This window comes from Nanorana parkeri, unplaced genomic scaffold, assembly GCF_000935625.1.
Source record: "Nanorana parkeri isolate BGI_ZX_2015 unplaced genomic scaffold, ASM93562v1 scaffold1128, whole genome shotgun sequence".
In the NCBI taxonomy this organism is placed as follows: Eukaryota; Metazoa; Chordata; class Amphibia; order Anura; family Dicroglossidae; genus Nanorana; species Nanorana parkeri.
The window spans coordinates 164,869-186,270 of NW_017307396.1; the positions used below are offsets into that span (position 1 = coordinate 164,869).

Here is a 21,402-nt window from a genome sequence, read left to right on the forward strand (position 1 = left end):
TGAGTGTGAGGCGGGAAGGAGGTGCAGCGTGTAGAGCGCGGATGCGGGCGGGTCTGGCAGCGGTGGGCGCGAGTTGGGGAGGAGGCGCGGCGCGCAGCGTTTGTGGACCCGTGAACAGGGCCAACTGATCGGAAGCCGATTAATCGATTATTGAAAAAGTTGACAACTTTTTCAATAATCGATTATAATCGATTATGTCGATTTAGTTGTTGCAGCCCTACATTCATGCTAGCAGAGTATAATTGTAAAGGTATTGTCTGCACTGTATTAGCAGTGTGTACTCTATATGCACTCAATATGTAGTACATATAGAGTATATACTGCTAATACAGTGCAGACAATACATTTACAATTATACTCTGCTAGTTCTGTACATGTACTACATATAAGAGTACACTACAGCAATAGAGTTTTTCAATTATCCCCTATTCCCCTGCTAACATGATTAGGTTACATCATGATCCATAGTACAACTACATGTTATGTATGTAGTATACTATAGATCATGATTTAACCTAATGCTCTATAGGAAAAAGTAAATGTACACTTGCAATCAGATTATAAATACAATACTGGCAAAGTGGCAAAAACTACACCACTTGCCATCTCAGCAGCACAGGCCCTTACTTACTGGTGCCTGTTCAATGGAGCCTGCCTTATCCGCAGCTAGACCTCACTCTGTTCTCTCCTCCATCCCACCTGTATCTCCGCCATCCTGTATAATCTCCTTCTCGGAGGGCTCATCAGATCCCTCTCTCCACAGACACTGAAATGTCTCCCCCACTCATTATATCATTTCTGATTCCTCTAATATATCTATTCAGCTCCTCCATTATCTCCCTCTCATACACAGCCGTCCTCTCCCACCATCCCCTAGGTTACCTCCCATACACTAGAGACCAATCTGAACTTAACTAAGGCTCTGGTAGGTGACGGCCATTTTGGGTAGGACAGAATGTACTCCAAGTAAATGAAGGAGATTTCCCAGACACTAGAGAATAAACTTTCCTGTACTGGGGCTCTTGCTGGCGGTGGCCATTTTGGGTAGGACAGACTGCACTGTAAGTAAATGGAAGCGATTTGTTGGACACTAGAGTAGAGTACAAACTGTCCTGGACTAAGTCTCCAGCTGGCGACGGACATTTTTTCTTGGACAAAGACACCCTCAACACGGCTGTAGAGAGAACTAATGATTTCTTCACTGAGAGGCTGAGCGGAGGAGTGTCACGTCACTGCTGTGGGTGGAGCTACGGGAGGAGTCCTCTGGGCAGTCGCCAGCCAACTACATTAGACCCCACCTGGAGCTCCGCCCACAGCAGTGATGCAACGCTCCTCCAGCCTGCCCAGAGGACCCCAACCCCAGCCACCACGGACGGTAAAAAAAAAAAAACAGCGCTAGGCATCGGGGCATTTTGACAAGTACAAGTACTTGTCAAAATGCACTGTATCGGGCTCGATTCCGATGCTAGTATCGGGACATCCCTAGTTCTAGCCGACCTGTGACAATGAGACTGTCACAGGTCGGCTCAGCAGATCGGGAGGTGAGCGAACACATACCGGCGTTCGCTCACCTCTCAATCCTGTCACGGCTCTCTGCCGTGACAGGGGAGGGGCTGGATTCCCCCCTCCCCGCTCTGATCCGCCAGCACTGACTGGCGGAACGGACGGGGGAGGGTACAGCTGGCTCTGCCTCTAGATAGGCAGAGCCAGCTGTCAGTCACACAGCTGGGCAGATCCTGGCACAATTGTCGGTATCCACTTCAGCTGCGGCGTGTCAGTATACCGTGAGCTGCTGCTCGCGGTATACTGAGTCTAGGGTGACGGGAGGACGGTAGTTTGTCCTCCCGTTACCCTAAGGAGAACTATGGGGGGAAAACCTTAACCCCATACTTCTTTAATTAGAGCCGACGTGTCACACGTCAGCTCTATTGATTGAGAACTGAGCAATCACATACAGCTGATCGCTCAGTTCACCATCTTCTCCCTGCATGCAGAGAACGGTGATTCAGTCACCACTCCCCGCAGGGATTCCTCCCCTCCCCGCTCGTGTTCCTCCAGTGCTGACTGGATCTCAACAATATTGGTGGTATCCTTCTCTGCTGCAGCACTGCTCTGCATTGTCAGCATGTCAGTTTTGGGTCACAGGAGGACATTGGTAAAAGTCCTCCTGTGACCCTAAAGAGAACTACAGTAAAAAAAAAAACACTGCACACAGTTACATTTTGGAGTGTATTATTTACCAAAAATATAGTACGCTTTAAATAAACGTTGCTCTAATATTGTGTCATAAAATTTAGCAGCTTCTACTATTGCATGCTGGTGGTTATCTGCTTCTTGAAGGTACACACACACACTGGCCACTTTATTAGGTACACCTGTTCAACTGTTAACACAAATATCTGATCAGCCAATCACATGGCAGCAGCTCAATGCATTTATGCATGTAGAAATAGTTAAGATCTGCTGAAGTTTAAACTAAGCATCAGAATGGGGAAGAAAGGTGATTTAAGTGACTTTGAACATGGCATGGTTTTGGCACTGGTCATTAACTGCTGATCTGGGATATTCATGCACAACCATCTCTAGGATTATCTAGGTGAAAATGCCTTCTTCATGCCAGAAGTCAGAGATGAATGGCCAGACTGGTTTAAGCTGATAGAAAGGTAACAGTATCTGAAATAGCTACTCGTTACAATCAAGGTGTGCAGAAGAGCATCTCTGAACACACAACATGTTGAAGCAGATGGGCTGCAGAAGTAGATGACCACACTGGGTGCCACTCCTGTCAGGTAAGAACAGGAAACTACAATTGGACAATAGAAGACTGAAGAAGAAAAACACTTTCATGTCTGGACATGAAATTGGACAATAGAAGACTGAAGAAGAAAAACACTTTCATGTCTGGACATGAAATTGGACAATAGAAGACTGAAGAAGAAAAACACTTTCATGTCTGGACATGAAATTGGACAATAGAAGACTGAAGAAGAAAAACACTTTCATGTCTGTTAAGTCTCGATTTTATGCTGCTCGGGAATTGGGCATAAACAACATGAAATCATGGATCAGTTCTGCCTTGTATCAATGGGTACATTAGTACCATTTAAATGCCGCAGCCTACCTGAGTATCGTTGCTTACCATGTCCAACCCTTTATGGCCACAGTGTACCCATCTTCTGATGGCTACTTCCAGCAGGATAAGGTGCCATGTCACAAAGCTCACATCTCAAACTGGTTTCTTGAACATAATGAGTTCACTGTACTCCAATGGCCTCCACAGTCACTAGATCTCAAGCAAATGGAGCACCTTTGGAATGTGTTGGACCAGAAGATTCTCATTATGGTTGTACAGCCAACTGCATGATGCTATCATTTCAGTATAGAACACACTCTAAGGAATGTTTCCAGCACCTTGTTGAATCTATGCCATGAAGAATTAAGACAGTTCTAAAGACAAAATGCGGGTCCAACCTGGTAATAGCAAGCTTTACCTAATGATGTGGCCAGTGTGTGCGTGTGAGAGGTATGTATGCATGTATATGTGTATATATATCTATACAGATATATATATTTTTTTATTAGTCCCAGGGTAGCCACCACACTCTTTGTAAGGTGAATGTATATAAGGTATATGCATATAGAGAGAGTCTGTTAACTGACCTCTGGTCATGACGAGGTTAAATCTGCTGTTAATAATATGATGTAAAGGAATTTATTACTTTTTTTTCCCAACACTATGTGGCCTGATGGGAGTTTTTGTCCCCTTTACCTAAATTTTTGTTTGTTTTTCATAAGGCACAATTAAGTGATTTGGTGCATAAGTGGTTCCCTGAGCTACCTCTGATGTACTCTGATGCAGGAATTCAAAGCTATATGGTGAGTTTCACCTTCTCATTCCTCTATTTGGCTGTAAAGATATTCAAGTTTGTACCCATTCCCTTTCTCTGCCTCTGCAGAACTCGAAAGGCCTTCTTTCAAGTAGTATGGAGAGGATATTGTTTGATGCAGAACCTATGAAAGAGCTAAGCAGCAAGCGACCACTTCTGTGGACTGAAGTCCAGGACAAGAAAGTCTTGCTAAAGGTCTTGTATTTGCTTGGTGCTCTAAATAAAAAAAATCTTTGAATCGGGGAGATAACTTGCTTTACAATCTGTCTTTTTTCACAAAAAGTTTAGTTTATTGAGCATAGTAAAACATACAAAATATGTCGGGTAGCTCCAGAATAGGTTACAAAGTACATGCGTTCATAACATGCTTGATATCGAAGCTCGCTTGAACATATTATAAGGTATGTGCTCAGACAACGGTCCGACGTGTGAAAGCGTAGTGTAAAACTGACTACGTCTACAACCCAGCACACAAAGGTAGGCTTGTGGCGAAGCTCGTGCTTCTGGGGAATGCGTAGTAACTGAAGTTGAATATCAGTAAGTATTGAATTGATGGCAAGAAGGGAAAGGAAGCCAGGAGGCACAGAGTAAAAGACACTAGGTGTGTAGGAATGAAGGGTAGCAAAAGAGGGGGAAACGGCAAAAAGGGGGGGGGGGGGAGCGACAACCTCAAGATAAATGGGGAATAGTTGCACAATCTGTCTTTCTTTACTATTTTTCACTTTTGACAAGAAAATATCAGACGCTGTTAAACAATATAGGGTTACCATTGGCTTCTGTTATGTTATCGGTGGCCTGGCCTCTTGGGTTACCATTTACAAAAGCTGATTCCACTTTGTCAGTGAGTATACAAACACACTTTTTTACATCCTGAACATGTGGGTATTATTTGAGAAAGACCAGGTGACACCATTTGTGATTTGAGAATATTGGTTAATAAAATAAAGTCAATGCTTTTGTTTCAGTCCAGGTACATTCAAATGAGTTTTGTGAAATGTGTTTCTAGGGATATTCAGTGGGAGCTGACACAGAAGAGCAAGTCATTGTGAGGGCAGCAGAATACCATAAAGCTTGGATGCTGCAGAAGGAGGAATCTGGAATAATGGAACTTCTTTACATATTTTTCTGCAAAGTAAGTATTCTAGTGTATGTTGCTTGGGTCTCTTGGCTATTGTCAAATTGGTACAAAATCAGAAACTTGTGTTTTTAATGAAGTCTCTTCTAGCTGGTAACCATTTGTGATGATTTTTTTGATAATTACAAAAAGACAAATGTGCTTTGGTCAGTGTCTGATCTTCCCCTTTATTACTATGATGGCGACAGTGGCTCAATGTAATTGTAAGTGTATAGGCAGTCTGGAATATGCAAATGAATGGGCTAGACATTCACAGGGGCCATGTAGCTAAGATGCCAGGTACATCTGGTAACTTGTGAGCTCTTGCTATTATTTCTGTGGTCTCCTTAGTCTTTTTGCCCGGCTGTTAGGTTCAAGGCTGTGATCCTTTTCAGGTTTACTACTACATGAATGACTAACCTTGAACTTACAGCTTCTAAATTAAGTTTGCAGTTGCAGCAAACCTTTACATTTATTGTAATGTTGCCTTCAAATATGTAGTACTTGCAATATTTATTGTTCCATATCTGACAAGTAAGCTTGCCCTTTAGTGTTTGCAAATTATAACAATACACTAAGATTTTGGAGATTTCTCCTTAAAAAAAAATAAAAAAAAAATGTCTGAGCTATTGAGAACATACAACAAACAAACAAAAATCTCCCATGGTAGAGAAACTGCTGGGGTCTAGCAAATTTACCAGCACAGCAATTGATGTAGTCCCATTTTCTTCTGTCTTTACAGTCTGATCCTATGGTATATTTGATGGTTCCTTTTTATGCTGGGGAGAGTCTGGGCACTGTCCAGACTACTAGTCCTTTGAATTATTGCGTAAGTACATCATTTCTGGTATTGTGTTCATATGACTACCCTCCATTTTTAGCAGGACTTAACTCTTCAATATGCAAGTCACATCCAGTATTTGTTGCACATGTTAAAGTTTAATTGTAAAGTACAGCACACAGTTTAAGAGTCCAGCAATATCAAAGTACTGGCCCGCGGGGCCAATGCCACCTGCGGACCGGTACCATGCGACCCGCAGCCGGCTGACTAGTAAGGCAAGCATTTACGGACCGCCTACCTGACTGGGGGGAGCAGCTACACAGGCTTGCATCTCTGTCATATGGGAAATATTCTCCCTCCTGGCAAACAATTTAAGCAGGTGAAGGGGGCTCTTTTATTTTTAAAAGATGTGTGTATTTCTGTGGGGAGGGGGGGTGTGCTGATAGCGGCGCTTTACATTTTAAAATGCAGCAGGCGCTGTAAACAGGCACCACGGTTCATAGGAAGGCAGCCAAGGTCCCAGCAGTTTTCCTGTGAATGGTGGCGCCCGTTTACAGCACCGGCTGAAAATCTCCATGTCACCCACCAAGGCCGACTGGGACCCCTGGTGAGATCTCACAGCCCACCATTACTCCCACAAAGCCGCCTCAGAGTCCGCAAGCATCACTCCTGTACAGCAAGCATAGATGATGATGGTTCTGGAGCAGATGATTCATTTTAAATGGATGCATGCCTGAGGAGCCTCTGTCTGCTGACTTGACATATAGGCTTAAACCATTTTAGTTCTTCTTGATGCAGTGCATACATGTTTAAAGCAGGAGCGACCTGCTTCTTGAACCATCCTAGTTGCTTGTTTGGTCTCAGTTACAGGCCCAAAAACTGTTAATCTTTTCAGTACATTCGTTACTGAAACCTGTTTTGGATGGGGATTGGGCAACATCTAACAAATTTTGTCGCTCCAAAACACCATACTCGATGATAATATTCCATTGAGGAGGAGCTTGCTAAGCAATGGTCTGTTCCTGTTTCTTGCCTGAACACAATTCTTGACTGCTCCTGTTGAGGACATTCTGGTGTATAAAGACCAGGTTGACAAGAGCCTTGAAATACTTTCCAAGCTCTTGTTTTCCCTACCGGCTTTGCCCTGCAATCTGCTATTGTTATGGCAATTTGCTTCGGAGTGTAGCCTAAGGAACTCAGACCCCAAAACTGTCCTTCCTGTGACGAGTTATAACTTATGCCTACTGCATTGCACTACTGTGCTGGTGGTTTGCTGGAGATAGTAATTTTGCTTTCCAGAATGATTCTCATAAATATGCAGAGCACTCTCGAACTTAAATACTGGTCTGTAGAAGAAGACTGTAAGAAATGTTTGCTTTCACTTGCTCTTTGACAGTGAATGTCTCTTCGGCACTTCTCTTGACATCTTTATTTACAAAGTCACTAGAGATAGAAGCACCACCAGTGACTTTTACCTCCAATGACTTTGCTAATAGTGGAAATAAAAGTACCACAAGAAAAGAAACCCTAAGCCTTCATTTGGCAAATTCCACTCTGCTTGTAGCAAAAGCATTCCTTTTTGTTTTTTCCCAGGGCTCAAACTCCAGGCTGAAGTCTGGGACCCACTTTAATTGTAAATCCTGGACTGGCAAATCTTTCAAGCCTACGGACAAGTCCTTACTAAAGACTTGTTGAGGAATGCCATTGCTCCATGCCTGTGCGAAGTTCCCCTGCCTCTGCAACTCTGGGTGCTGACCAAAGACAACCCAAAACACTCTATGAACCTAGTAGGAAAGCAGAAAGCCACACACAGACATCAGATCATTGGATTGCATCCAACTGTAATAAACCTGAAAGTAGCACACACCTAGGACCACCTTTTTCTATCCAATATGGAGATTGGGTGAGCAGGGGGAAAGCTCTTATGCAGTGTGCTATCAGTGCAACTTAGTTCTTAAAGGGATACATTACTATTGTAAACATCTAGTCACAAAAAGCTTCAAAATACTCCAACTACTATACAGTTGTAATTGCATATCCCGAGACAAAGTTAATTTTACATAAAAACATTCATCAATAAGAAAAAAAATCCTAAAAATGTATTGAAACTTTTTTTGTTTTGTTTTTTGTTGGCTGGTTTTTAGCCTTTTAAATGCATTTTTAAAGATTTTTCAATAAAATATTATTTTTGGAGGGGGGGGGGTATTTTCGTTAATGGTCCAGCTTCTGCCTCTCAGATTTGAAAAGCCTCCTACACGGTCCTTCCTTCACACATTCACAAAAGTTTTACCAAGTAGATATTCAGGAGTCTTGTGATCTGAGCTTTGGCAGTAAGGTCTTTTAACCTCTTGCCGTCCGCCCGTAGTAAAAAAACGGACGGACGGTCACTGCAGCATCTGCTCGCGCGCACCCCCTAGCGGGCACGCACGGGCAGGAAAGACCCGTCCAATGCGAACACCCGGTACCGGGTGTTACACATATAGGCGATCAGCGGGTCCATAGCCCGCCGATCGCCACCAAAAGAAAGCTCTATCTGTCCCCAAAAAAGGGTATAAAATTCATTTCAGTACAGCGCTGCATGACGGAATAAATGTCAGTCAAAGTACCGCAGCGCTGAATACTGAAAAATGGCCTGGATGGGAAGGGGGTTTAACACCGCGGATGTCAACTGGTTAAGCACCTAATTAAGCTTCAGGCTACCCCCAGTGTTTGTTTTTTCACTGTCATTATTTTTGTGGGCTGTTAATGTTGTTGGCCCTCTTATCAGTTCTTTTATCAAATAATTTTAAAGGCGGCAGTATAACCTACTGTACCTTAGTTCTAATGATCCTGTGCCCCTTGATAAACTCCCAGAAAAGGGTGGATTTTACTGAAAGTACAACAAAGTCTATTTGTTAGCAGGTACATAGTTCTCTATCGGAAAATTGTGTTTTTTGACATCTGCCAGTTAGTGGAATTATGCACCATCAGAACCCACTTTTTAGTAGACTTTTATTAATGTGGAAATTCGCCATGGAATAACTCAATGAACATTAAACTCCCATATAACACATGTACCTTAAACACATAGCACTATCTTTGACTACTGTCCTTCCTCCATTGGCCCAGCAATCCGCACTAGAAACGGCAAGCTATTATCAGCTCTATAAATGCGCTCTTTAGACTGACATACAAACTCTCTATGGTGCAAAAATAAAACTGGCATTTTTATGTCTTTGTATGTGGGGCATGAAGAAATAAACTGTCGGAGACAAACCTTTTAGGCCCTGTTCACACCTTTACGTTTTGTCGCGCGTTCAAGGCTCTATGAACGCTCTACAAAACGTACAAACATGAAAATCCCATTGTTTTTTATGGGTATGGTTCACACCTTTCCGTATTTCCGCCCGTCTGACCGCTCTACAAAACGGCCTACGGCCAAACAAGTACATGTACTTCTTTGGGCCGTTTTTGTTGGGCGTTTCCATTGGGATACAGCCAAGTAGTCCTCGGAAACGCGTGTTTGTCGCGCGTTTTTTCCCCGCGAATCGCGGTAAAAAACGCGCGACAGACGGGCATATTCAATACGTCTAGGTGTGTGAACCCAGCCTAAATCTTCGAAAGATACAAGCCAAGTGTGTGCACAAGAACAAACTGCTATTTTGGATGGATCTTGCAAATAAATTCTTGTCCCTTAGCTGCATACGTGCTACAGCATTACTGAGTTAAAGCTGCAGCCCTCAAGTGGGTGCTACACTTAAGGGGAGTGCTAATTAAATGTAGACCCTTTTTTAAAGTGACACTTAAAGGGGTATTAAAAATGCATTCAAGTACATAAACTATTAAGGAAAATGTATCTTATTTGTGTATCACTCAGCTGTAGATCCTCAAATTATCACTGAATTGGTGCTGATGCTGTCCTTCCTTCAGTGTTGTAAAGTGTTGACACAGTCCCTGTGTGTTGTAAAGTAGCCACTGCTCCAAGTTTGCTCCTGTCGTGGACTATAATCTTAATACCAATAAGTAGACAAAAAAAAAATCCTGCAGCACCTCTGATCAAATGCCCTTTGGGGAAATTGAGTTTTGTCTGTTGCATTTCCCTAGCTAAAAGACATGGTCTTCTGCATACCTGTGCAGTAATTGGCATTTTAAAAATACAGCCATCCCAATAACTGATAATGACTAAATATAATCTATTACAAAAATCTTCTTTATGTTCTGCAGGAAATTGTAAAAGTAATGAGTGGGGTGGCACAAGGCATGCAAACCCTGCATGCAGCCAATATAACTATTGGTTCCCTACATGAAAACAATGTGTTTGCTATAAACCGAGAGAGAGGAATTATTGGGGATTTTGATTTCACTAGAGATGCAGTAAGTAGATTTTCGTTATTTTTGTTCGGACATATGTGGTTGTTTTTACAGCTGATATACTATAATATTGTTTTATGAAACACAGTTTTAGATGTGTTTTTTTTTTTTTTTTCTCTTTTGGCGTTTAACATAAAAGCATCTTTTGTAGTCCATGTGATTTGTCAGTTTAATTTCAGTGTGTGTGCGCGAATTGTGTTTGTAGAAGAACGTAGTCCTCCTTTTTAAATCAGGGGTCTCAAAGTACCGGCCTGTGACGCCCGCAGCCAGCTGACAAGTCAGGCACGCGGTCACGGACCGAATACCTGACTTGCGGTAGCAGCTACACGGTCAGCATCTCTTTTGGATGCAGACTAAATAGCTGCTTCTCTGCCCGGAAACCAAGATCCTTTCGGCCAGCGCTCTGAAATCCTTCAATGAATGCTGGCCGACAGGATGGATTGGTAAGGGTCTGCACCAGACCTTACTAATCAACCACTGGATCACCAGGGATTGTGCCTTCTCCCTACAAAAAGGTAAGCAGGAGAGGGCTCTTTGTTTTATTTTATATGTGGGTGTGCGGCGGGGGAGGGAAACGGGGTTATATTTTATGTGTGGGGTTTTTTTTGTTTTTTTTTCATATGTGCAGGTGTAGTATTTTTTTTATGAGTTTGGGGGTAGTGTACACTATTTTTTGTGTACAAGGGATGGGGGAAGTGGAGGAGGGAGAAGAGTGTATTAGACAATTCTCGTCTAAGTATAGGTGTGACGAGATTCCTGGGTCAGGACCTTGCGTTTTCCTGTAGCAGAAATCCCTATCCTGGTGTTTACAAGCGGCAGCTGTCACCCATTCAAGGTAATGATCAAGTGACAGCCGCTGCATGTAAACGCCTGCACACCGCATGTGGTGATATGATTACATGTGGTTAGGAATCAATGTGATTCCTAAACACATGAATCCATGGGAGCAAAGAAATGTCGCGTGGACCCCCGATTGATTTGAGTTTGAGACCCCTGTTTTAAATTCACATACCACTTGAGAAGTGACTTTGTCCAGGATGTGTGTGAATTTTTACACTGACAGTGCTTGTGAGACTTTTGCATGAAGTTATTGAATTTTGTAGTGTTTGAGATTTGTGTCTGTTATTTCTTAGGGTACTCGTACAAATTTTGATTTGTGAGTGAGGAAACTGCTTTTAACTGTATATGTTGTTTTATAGTATGGGGGATTCCCTGGGTAGCGATAATCATGTTTAAATGTAAAAAAATTGGTAAATATTCCCAGCTTTTTTTAACATACTGGAGGATCTGTTACCCTTTTTAGAAAAAAGGATTGATCCCACAAGAAGTACCGAAATCAACATAGTTGCAGATTTTGATTTTAAAACTGGAGTGCAGAGTCTTGGTGGTGATGGGTATATCTCTGAGCAATATTTTGAGCTTGCAGCATGCAGATATTTGGCATCTATGCAGCCCATTTGGCTCATCAGGACTATAAAACCAGCATATTTCTTGATCGTGCATCACAGAGGTAATTCTGGAACCTGTGGGTTATGCAGCTACCTTCAGGTGATGGACACCAGCAGATCAATGTTGTCAGGGCAGCCGTGTATAACCCCTCCTACTCCCAGCCTGCTTCAGATTTTTTCTAGTGTTCTTAGGGGATGGACGCCTTTTCTCTGCTTTGATGGAAACGCATTTTTTTTCTGCACTTTTCAGCTCAAGACTCCTAGCAAGTTTACCGAAGCTGCTTGCCCTAAATATGCTTAGGGCACTGGATCCTGCATGGAGCATTCCGTGCAGTTGCTGCAGGATTCTGTACAGATCTAGGGCCATGGTCAATTTTGGTGGACTCCTGTACCTGAAGACCCCCTGGGAGGGCAAAGATTGGATGGGTTATGTCCCTTTGAAGTAACCACAATGTTCCTTCTTGGTTACTGCAGCTTGGAGGGTCAAGTAAGCCAGGGATAGTCACTACTATAGGTACCTGGTGTAGCAGCCCTTTCTCCTTGTAAGAGTTAACTTGGGGGCATTGGGGACCGCTGTCCTTCTCTTTTGTGTCTCATTAGTCCCATTAGCAGCCTATGGAACCACACAGTGCCTGTGCGAAGCCTGCTCTGGGATACTCTATTGCGCATGCACCAGCCATTTTCCTTCTCTTGGCATGCAATGAGCTGGCCACTCACTGTGGCGCCAATGCTTTACTACCCATGGAAGTCCAGATCCCTGCACCGCTACACTGGATCACTGCACCTGCCGCATTGTTGGGACACAACCTACACAGTAGTGAGTACCTAGGGTTTCCTCTCAAAGGCATGGCAGATCATAGATGCAGGGATGTATGGGTGGCAACAGCCTGACATCCTTGAGCAACAGCCTGACAGCAGTACAGTGAATAAATATGTCTGTGCATCATTGTGTTGTGTGGGAGTTGAGGAAAGTCTTCACTAGTAACATTTAACAAGTTTAGTAACATAGTCATTTCTTGCATTTTAATTTTGTGCGTATCTGTGGTAACATAGCCTGAGCACAAGAGGCAGACCAGCTATTTTAATGGCGCCATTTTACTTAATTGTATCAGTTAGAGGAACAGTTGGATTCAAGGGATTAAATGGAACATGACCGAATTGAAATATGGTAGCTGCAATGTTTAGAAAAAAAAAATGCAGTACATCTCTGCAATACATGTACATTTCCCTATGTTTTATTACTTTAAGTGCAAAAAAAGTGTAAAATGCATTGAGCTCCTATTTTCCTGTAGAGAGTATGCAGTGCAAGAAGGTTTTAGTTCTATATTACTCACGGTTGGACTATAGAACTCAGTTTGTTCCCGCACCTCTGTCCTTCACGCGTATAAAGTGACTTCTTTCCCATCAAAACATTGCTGCTACCTTGACTCCCAAAAGGCTTTCCTCACTGTGTGTAGGGAAAGGGCCCTCTGGAAATGTATTTCCGGGACTGGGGGCATGCCTCTATTCATAAGAACTCATCTAGGGTGCCCTGCTAATCCATTCTTTCAGCAGCTGTCCCTGCTAGAATTGTACAAGCCTTGTGATGAACTCGGAGTTAAAGGGGGGAAAAAAGGACTCTCTAAAAAAAAAAAAAAATCAAGTAAAGAAAAAATTATGCTAGGACGCTCTAGAAGGAGGTCTGGGGGTAGATTTGGTCATCCCTATACAACTATTTTTAATATTATTCATGCATGCATATTCGTGCCAGGCCAGTGATTCAACAGATGGTAAAAAAGCAAGATCAGGATGTATTACACCATGAAAAACATTTTAAATAAGGAAACTATGTGGAATTGTATTTAAGTACAGCTGTACCAATAATAAAACTAACGCTGATGTGCATCAAAATCCCCAGCGTGACTGCTTACTGCTCCAGTAGAAAAGCCTTGTTCAATGTTTACTGTCTCTCAGAAATCCTGCACATGTTAAAGTGGCACTAAACTCAGGAGTTAAAGGAGAACTATGAGGTGAGTGCTTTTCACTCACCTCATAGTTCTAGCCGACCTGTGACAATGAGACTGTCACAGGTCGGCTCAGTAGACCGGGAGGTGAGCGAACACATACCGGCGTTCGCTCACCTCTCGATCCTGTCACGGCTCTCTGCCGTGACAAGGGAGGGGCTGGATTCCCCCCGCTCCGATCCGCCAGCGCTGACTGGCGGGGAGGGGGCGGGTACAGCTGGCTCTGCCTTTAGATGGGCAGAGCCAGCTGTCAGTCAGGCAGCTGGGCGGATCCCGGCACAATTGTCGGGATCCGCTTCAGCTGCGACGTCTCAGTATACCGCGAGCGAGTTACCCACCCCCTCCCCCGTCCATTCAGCCAGCGGGGAGGGGGGAATCCAGCCCCTCCCCTGTCACGGCAGAGAGCTGTGACAGGATCTAGAGGTGAGCGAACGCCGGTATGTGTTCGCTCACCTCCCGATCTACTGAGCCGACCTGTGACAGTCTCATTGCCACAGGTCGGCTAGAACTATGAGGTGAGTGAAAAGCACTCACCTCATAGTTCTCCTTTTTAAATCTTAAAAATGCACAATGCACTTTTAACTATTGACAAAAATTTAGCTTATTTGTGTATCACTTGGCTGTAGATGTAAATCATCTCTAAATTCATTTGGCTACTTTTGTTCTCCATTGTCCCTGTGTGTGTGTTGTATAGTAGCCACTACTCCAAGCTCGCTACCTTCATGGACTACAATCTCACATTTGATTTGCTAATTTGTATTGCGATAATAGTCCATCGCAGGAGTGAGCTTGGTGAGATGGCTACTTTACAAGACACACAGGGACCATGGGGAACAAAAGTAGCCCCACTCCAGAAGGAAGGACAGTGTCTGCACCAATTCACAGATTTGTGGATCTACAGCCGAGTGGTGCACAAATAAGATAAAAAATGTTTAATCGTTAAGGTACTTAAAGGAGAACTATGAGGTGAGTGCTTTTCACTAACCTCATAGTTCTAGCCGACCTGTGACAATGAGACTGTCGCAGGTCGGCTCAGTAGATCGGGAGGTGAGGGAACACATACCGGGTTCGCTCGCCTCTCGATCCTGTCATGGCTCTCTGCCGTGACAGGGGAGGGGCTGGATTCCCCTCTCCCCGCTCCGATCTGCTAGCGCTGACTGGCGGAACGGACGGGGGAGGGGGCAGGTACAGCTGGCTCTGCATCTAGATAGGCAGAGCCAGCTGTCACTCACGCAGCTGGGCGGATCCCGTCAGCTAAGTCGTGATCCGCTCCGGCGTCTCAGTATAGCTCGCGGTATACTGAGCTTAGGGTAATGGGAGGACGCTAGTTTGTGTCCTCCCGTTACCCTAAGGAGAACTATGGGGGGAAAACACTGACCCCATAGTTCTCCTTTTAAATGCTTTTTTAAGATTTAACTCTTGAGTTTAGTGTCACTTTAACTACAGGATGGCTAGGAGAGGTGCATCTGTACCTTCATAAACAACTCCATGAACAAGCAGAATCCTTGCACTACAAAGCAATTCAAATTAAAGTCTGTGCAGGTAGGTTATGTTCATATATGCATTTCTATACTAGGTTTTGAGGATGACCAGTGTACCTTTTTTAATGGGTCTTCCAGAAAAATATCTCCATTGTCTGGTATGTCTGTAAAATCAGCAGTCACTGTTGGCTAACGCGAACATTCATTTAATTCATTACCTCCCAGTTTCTTTTAGAAATGTGTCTGTAGGTATGACAGTTTTTTTTCATTTTGGACATCGGGTATATACAGTATGTCATTATGATGTTTAATTTCCATTTACCTGGGCACTGTTTTCTAGTGATGTTTTGAACTGTGGTATACTGTGTTTTTTTTTTTACAGAATTTTTTTTTTTTTTTTTTTTTTGTGTGCTCCTTAAGGAACAGAGGAGTTCAGCCACCTCCATTTGTTTCCCACTGTGTACAGCTCCTGAATTAAAGGCAGGTCAGCCTGTTTCTGCTGCCACAGATGTGTATGCCTATGGAATAATCTTGCTATGGGTATGTCTAGTTCCCTCCTTTATTAGAATGTTCATTATTTTAAATATTTCTTTTAGAACGTGTGCTGTATTTTTAATATTTTTGTGTTCTGTACTTTTTCACATACACCGATCAGCCATAACATTATGACCACTGACAGTTGAAGTGAAGACCAGGGATGCACCAATACCGGGCATTTTCACCAGTACTCAAGAAAATGCCATGATACTAAGAGCCGATAGTAACGCTTTACATTTTTAAACTGAAGCCGGCGCTATAAACGGGCCCTTCTCAGGAAGGCTGCCGAAGGTCCCTGCGGCCTTCCGGTGAACGGCGGCACCCTTTACAGCGCCGGCTGAAAATCTGCTAGTTCGGTGTTACAAATCTCCACACCGCCCATGAGATCGACCAGGACCCCTGGTGAGTCTATTTAGTCCAGCATAGACACAGCACAGCCACTTGAGACCCCGCACGGCCAGCCAACTTTACACCTTGCACAGTTCACCATAGAGCCTGCACAGCCACCTGAGAGCCTGCAGCCCCCCATAGACCCCGCACGGCCATCTGAGACCCTGTAAAGCTCACCATAAACCTTGCACAGCCCACCACAGACCCCAAACAGCCACCTGAGAGCCTGAACAACCCTCCATAGATCCTGCACACTCAACCATAAACTCCTCAGAACCTACCACAGTAGGCTGGCCCATGTAGTCCGATCCAATAGAAGCGCTACTGCAGCTCAAATAAATGAAAAAGTTGATGCTGGTTCTCAAAGAAAGATGTCTGAACACGCAGTGCACCGCAGTTTGTTGCATATGGGGCTGCGGACCGGTCAGGGTACCCATGCTGACCTGTGTCCACCAACAAAAGCTCCCACAGTGGGCACCTGAGCATCAGATTTGGACCACGGAGCAATGGTGAAGGTGGCCTGGTCTAATGTATCGTGTTTTTCTTTTACATCATGTGGATGGCTGGGTGAAGCATGTACTTCGCTTACCTGGGGAAGCGATGGCACCAAGAATGTACTATGGGAAGAAGGCAAGCTGGTGGAGGCAGTGTGATGCTTTGGGCAATGTTCTGCTGGGAAACCTTGGGTCCTGCCATTCATGTGAATGTTACTGCGACAAGTACCACCTACTTAAACTTTGTTGCTGTACACTGCATCATAGAAAAAATATTCCTTGATGGCAGTGGCCTCTTTAACCAGTTGCCTTCCGCCCGTAGAAAAAAACGGACGGCTGATTTTTTTTTCCTGCTCGCGCGCTCCCCCTAGCGCACGGGCAGGAAAGATCCGCTCGTTTTTACAGCCGCTAGCGGCTGTTTCACATACAACCGATCAGCGTCTCTATAGCTACCGATCGGTTTTATGGCGTGATTTTTTTGATCTCTGCTTCATCAGCTTCTTTTGTGGTCCCCAGTGACATCAGGGGTCCTAGAGACCCCTAATGTCTCCATAAAGAGGACCTGTCAGTGTGCCTTTGCTAAAATATATGGGCATTGTATCCCCCTATGTAATAGCAATAACCATAAGTGTAAAAAAACAAAAAGGGTATTTAATTCATTTCAGTACAGCGTTGCGTGACGGAATAAATGTCAAAGTACCGCAGCGCTGAAAAATGGCCTGGATGGGAAGGGGGTTTAACACCCCAGACTTCAAGTGGTTAAGCAGGATAATGCACCCTGCCACACTGCAAAAATGGTTCAAGAATATTTTGAGGAACAGAACGAGTTTGAGGTGTTGATTTGGCCTCCAAATTCTCAAGCTCTCAATACAATTAAGCAACTTACAGGACTTAAAGAATCTGCTGCTGACAGCTTGGTGCCAGATACCACAGCATAACTTTAGAGGTCTAGTGGAGTCCATGCTTCGACGGATCGTGGCTTTTTTGGCAGCAAAAGGGGGCCCTACTTAATAGGCGAGTGGTCATAATGTTATGGCTGATCGATGTATATACTGGTATATATTAGGGATGCACAGATACTTTTCGAGTACCAGTGCAGATACTTGGCATTTTCATGAGAACTACCGGGGTTGCAGCTGGGACCTGGCTCTGGCACTCCACCACTGTCCTGAAATCATTAGTCTGTATTGTTTTAGAAGAACTGTCACACGACAATAAACAAAAATGTATCAGTACTCGGCAAGTACCAGTACTCGTACTCGCAAAACTGGTATATGTGCATCCCTTTTATTTATAAAAACAAAATCGTACATTAAAACAGATGTACAAATCCCGGGAGCTCCGTGTGCTCCTTACAAATGACAGCTGCCTCCTAACTTTTGAATTTTTGTCTCTAGTCTAGTCTTGGAGCTCAAAAGTATCGGTACATGTACTCGTACTTGTACCGAGTACTGTACTTGGTATCTGTGCAACCCTAGTCAGGGCCATTTTTAAGGCGGGGCAAAAGGGGCAGCTGCCCCAGGCCCAGTCATTGCTTTGGGGCCCTGTACTCCATAAACTAGTGCTAATGCTTCATCTGCACTGGCCGCCACAGCTGGCTCTGGATCTACAGAGGCAGAGCCAGCTATCAGGTAGAGGGGTGGATCCTGACAATATTGTCGCAATCTTTCCGAGCTGCAGTGTGCTCGGAAAGAGCGCACTGCAGCTGTCACTGCAAGCTGTCAGCATATAGCAGGCAATATTGCATCATGGGGCAAAATTGCATGGCGGGTGCGGGGGTGTGGCAGGGGGCCCAAGAAAATGTTTGCCCATGCTCCAATCAATATTAAAGACGGCCCTGACCCTAGTATATATAGTCTTCCTACAAATGGTAAAAATGACCTGTATTGTATAAAAGTGGTTCTCGGCCACTGGTCTTTGCACTGTTGCATTAATATGGTGCACATCTTTCCATAAGGTCTTTCATAGGTTGCACTATTGACTATCAGGCTTTCCTTTTGTGGCAGTAGTTATAATAGGAATGCCTTTACTATGCTTGACCAATGATGCTCGCCATTTGCGAGCATTATGTGCATTTTATACTTCTGGGTTGGAAAGTCCGGTGTATGGACCACTACACTGACTGGCTGTGACTTTAGACATGTAAGTGCAGCCAGGGGAGGTGGAGGTGCTTCGGGTAAGTTTTGAAAAAAAAAAAATTTTTTACATCTTTTTTTTTGTTGTCAACACTTTTATTGTCAACAATACCAGTTTGTAGCTATTCCATTTGGCCTATCATCTGGATCCTGTTAGGTTCTGGCTCCTTTGCTAGCTTTACTGTGCTCCCAAGTTATTCCCATTTTGGGATATCTAGATGACAAACTATTGAGAGAACAGTACATTCAAATTTTGACCGTCAATATGATGTGGAAATCCAAAACTTAAAGGAGAACTATGGGGTTAGGGCTTTTCCCCATAGTTCTTCTTAGGGTAACAGGAGGACACAAACATAGTTCCATTTGCTTCATTGCACTCCAGACCCCTACAGTACAAAATGTCAGTGGAGCCAATCCATTCAGTCTCTAGACAATTAATTTGATCTCTGCTATCTCCCACGGTCATGAAATATCACCATGACAGATACCAGCCTGAGGGGCTGGGAGTGATTTCTAGACACCTTGTTAGTGCAGGAAACCAGGAGGCCTGTGGAACCCCATCTTCCAATCAACATTCTGAAGATCTGTGCAATTTGGCTGTTCCTGCATCACTGGAGTCTGAGGGGGGTTTATCAAAACTGGAGCAGACAGAATCTGGAGCAGTTGTTGTCTTCTATCTTTCATTTTCAAAGCTTAACTGAACACAACTGAAGAGAGGAGCTGATTAGTTACTATGGACAGCTGTCCCAGATTCTGTCTGCTCCAGTTTTGATAAATTCCCCATACAGTCTCCAGGGTCATTCAATCAAACAATACCTCAGCAGTGGAATATGTCAACCATCAGGGAGAAACCAGAAGTCTTGCTGTAGAAAGGATCCTACTCTAGGCAGAACTCTGCGTTCCATCTTTGTTTGCCATTTACACAACAGGTGTGGACAACTGACAGGCAGACTACCCCAGCCAGCAGCACCTAGACCCAGGGGAAAGGTTCTTACACCCAAAAGTGTTTCAGGACCCATGTCACAGGTTGGGGATGCAGGATGTGGACTACCTGGCCTCCCAGGTTCCACAACAAACTGGACTGGTTTGTCTCCATATGCAGAGATGCCCTTGATGCTGTGGTGACTCTGTAAGGTCTGTACAGCCTGATCTAGGCTTTTCCTCCTCCTGAAACTGCTTCCTCATCTACTCCATAAGATCGAGATGGAGGGCATTCTGGTGAAACTTACAACTCCAGACTGGCCCATATGGATCTGGTACTACAGCCTGATCAGTCTTCTGGCAGACATCCCTGGGCTCTTTCAGATTGTATGGATCTTCTATCTCAAGGACCGGTTTGCCACCCTACTCCACGGGTCATGGCTGTTGAAACCCAGGCTTTGAGACGAGGGTCACTCTGAGTCAGTATTTCTAACTACTTTTTAAAAAATTTACACCCCGTAAGGTCTACCATCGCACATGGAAGGCTTGCTTCACTTGGTGTGAGGTCAGAAAGTTTTACCCCTATGATACTCTGTGGGACACATCTGACCTTTTCACAACCCGGAGTTGATGATCTCCTTGGCACTTAACCGCCTTTTGAACTTTTTTTTTACTCCTACACCTACTCTGTTGATTACATTGAACTCAAACCCTGAGCTATATGGTGATCTCAGGAATAAGTTTACACTCCTTTTGAGCGGCTGTGCTGATGCTGATTTTTTTCTTTTCTTCCCCTGGCAAATCATACCTGGCAAGATTTGTTGCCTAGCGAGATGTCTTTAGTCCTAATTCCTAAAGTTCTAATTCCCTTGCTCCTAAGGGCAAGGGGTGGAATGCCTTGGGCTTTCCTGTGTAGACTGGCTGGTCTTTCTCACCAGGACCAGTGTTGTGTGAGGTTCTCTTTTGGGACCTGTTCCTTCTAAGGGTTGTCCCCATTATTCTGTTGACCACATCAGGTTGTAGGTCCTTTCTTTCCTTCATTAAAGTTTTACCAGTTTTTTTGTTGCGTTTTTGGTTTATCACGTTCTCCCTGGTTGCATTTCAATGTTCTCTTTCATGTGGAGTCTTTCCTTTGATGGCGAACTTCTATTTAGATCCTGAGCTTCAGGTTGATTCTCTGTGTTGCTCTTTGGTTATGTTAAAAATCTAGCATTGGCCCTTCAGACAGCCTGAAAGCTATCCCTGTTCTTCTTGGGCCTGTTAGCGGTTGTTGCTGTTGCCCACCCCTCAGTTGAACTGCTTTAAGACATCCTTACTGTATCTAGGATATAGTCTCCTTAAACACGGTTATTCCACAAACTAAAGCTTCGTGTTTCTGGCAGGAAGACATAATCGAACATGTGGCGCACCTTCTTTTTCTTCTACCTTATTGGGGGGGCGGGGGGTTCTGGAGAAAAGAGCACAAGAAAAATATTTCACATACTACTTAGAAGACAAAGCTCCTTTATGTAATATACTTTAGTTTAATGTACTAAACATTTTCTCTATCTGCAGCTTTGCATTGGTAACAAAGATATTCCACTCAAACCAAATGGAACTCCTGATGTAAAGAGGATTGATGTGGTATGTTTTTCTTTTCTGAAGTAAATGTTTGTCACATACACATGTATACAATAGTTCATGAAGTTTGTTAATTCACCAGTGCCTGCTCCGCAGTTATAGTAGTCAGTGCATGGGGGAAATCAGTTTTCACAGCACATGATTAAGTCATGATGGGCTGAAATGCATCATGTGGATTATTTTCTTTTGTATTTACTATGAATATGTTTGGGTTTTTTCTGCCAATGTGTTGTTTGCATCA

The 21,402-nt window shown here is 43.9% G+C and overlaps 1 protein-coding gene across 1 annotated transcript in view; it reads left to right on the plus strand.

Annotated features, from left to right (window-relative positions):
• STK31 (serine/threonine kinase 31) overlaps positions 1 to 21,402 on the plus strand; it is a 72,471-nt gene that overhangs the window by 49,217 nt on the left and 1,852 nt on the right. The window contains 9 exon segments of the mRNA XM_018568032.1: positions 3,796 to 3,876; positions 3,957 to 4,082; positions 4,894 to 5,019; positions 5,744 to 5,830; positions 9,986 to 10,135; positions 15,485 to 15,604; positions 19,567 to 19,704; positions 19,818 to 19,928; positions 21,096 to 21,164. Coding sequence (XP_018423534.1) covers positions 3,796 to 3,876; positions 3,957 to 4,082; positions 4,894 to 5,019; positions 5,744 to 5,830; positions 9,986 to 10,135; positions 15,485 to 15,604; positions 19,567 to 19,704; positions 19,818 to 19,928; positions 21,096 to 21,164 — 1,008 coding nt within the window.